Here is a 1,049-nt window from a genome sequence, read left to right on the forward strand (position 1 = left end):
AACAACAACAACAACAACAACCACGGCGTGCGCAAGTGCGGCTACCTGCGCAAGCAGAAGCACGGCCACAAACGCTTTTTCGTGCTGCGAGGGCCCGGCACGGGCGGCGACGAGGCGGGTGCGGGCGGGGGGTCGGCGGCGCCGCAGCCCCCGCGGCTCGAGTACTATGAGAGTGAGAAGAAGTGGCGGAGCAAGGCGGGCGCGCCGAAGCGAGTGATCGCGCTCGACTGCTGCCTGAATGTCAACAAGCGCGCCGACGCCAAGCACAAGTACCTGATCGCCCTCTACACCAAGGACGAGTACTTCGCCGTGGCGGCCGAGAACGAGCAGGAGCAGGAGGGCTGGTACCGCGCGTTCACCGACCTGCTCAGCGAGGGCCGCGCGGCCGCTGCCGGCGACGCGCCCCCTGTGGCCACGGCCCCCGCCTCTGCGCCCTGCAGTGCGCCCCTGCCGGGGGCGCTGGGCGGCTCTGCCGAGGACTGTGACGGGTCGGGGGCGCCCTCGGCCACCGCCTACCGCGAGGTGTGGCAGGTGAACCTGAAGCCCAAGGGCCTGGGCCAGAGCAAGAACCTGACGGGCGTGTACCGCCTGTGCCTGTCGGCGCGCACCATAGGCTTCGTGAAGCTCAACTGCGAGCAGCCGTCCGTGACGCTGCAGCTCATGAACATCCGCCGCTGCGGCCACTCGGACAGCTTTTTCTTCATAGAGGTGGGCCGCTCGGCCGTCACGGGCCCCGGCGAGCTGTGGATGCAGGCCGACGACTCGGTGGTGGCGCAGAACATCCACGAGACCATCCTGGAGGCTATGAAGGCCTTAAAGGAGCTCTTCGAGTTCCGCCCGCGCAGCAAGAGCCAGTCATCGGGATCGTCGGCCACGCACCCCATCAGCGTGCCCGGCGCGCGGCGCCACCACCACCTGGTGCACCTGCCCCCGAGCCAGACGGGCCTGGTGCGCCGCTCGCGCACCGACAGCCTGGCCGCCACCCCCCCTGCCGCCAAGGTCGCCCCGTGCCGCGTGCGCACGGCCAGCGAGGGTGACGGAGGCGCGGG

The 1,049-nt window shown here is 70.2% G+C and overlaps 1 protein-coding gene across 1 annotated transcript in view; it reads left to right on the forward strand.

Moving 5' to 3' along the window:
• Irs2 (insulin receptor substrate 2) overlaps positions 1-1,049 on the forward strand; it is a 22,805-nt gene that overhangs the window by 1,017 nt on the left and 20,739 nt on the right. The window contains exon 3 of the mRNA XM_023715189.1: positions 1-1,049. This exon is cut by the window's right edge and continues 2,969 nt beyond it. Within this exon, the coding sequence (XP_023570957.1) occupies positions 1-1,049 (1,049 nt within the window).

The sequence above is a fragment of the Octodon degus genome, unplaced genomic scaffold (genome assembly GCF_000260255.1).
Source record: "Octodon degus isolate 3935 unplaced genomic scaffold, OctDeg1.0 scaffold00039, whole genome shotgun sequence".
NCBI lineage: Eukaryota > Metazoa > Chordata > Mammalia > Rodentia > Octodontidae > Octodon > Octodon degus.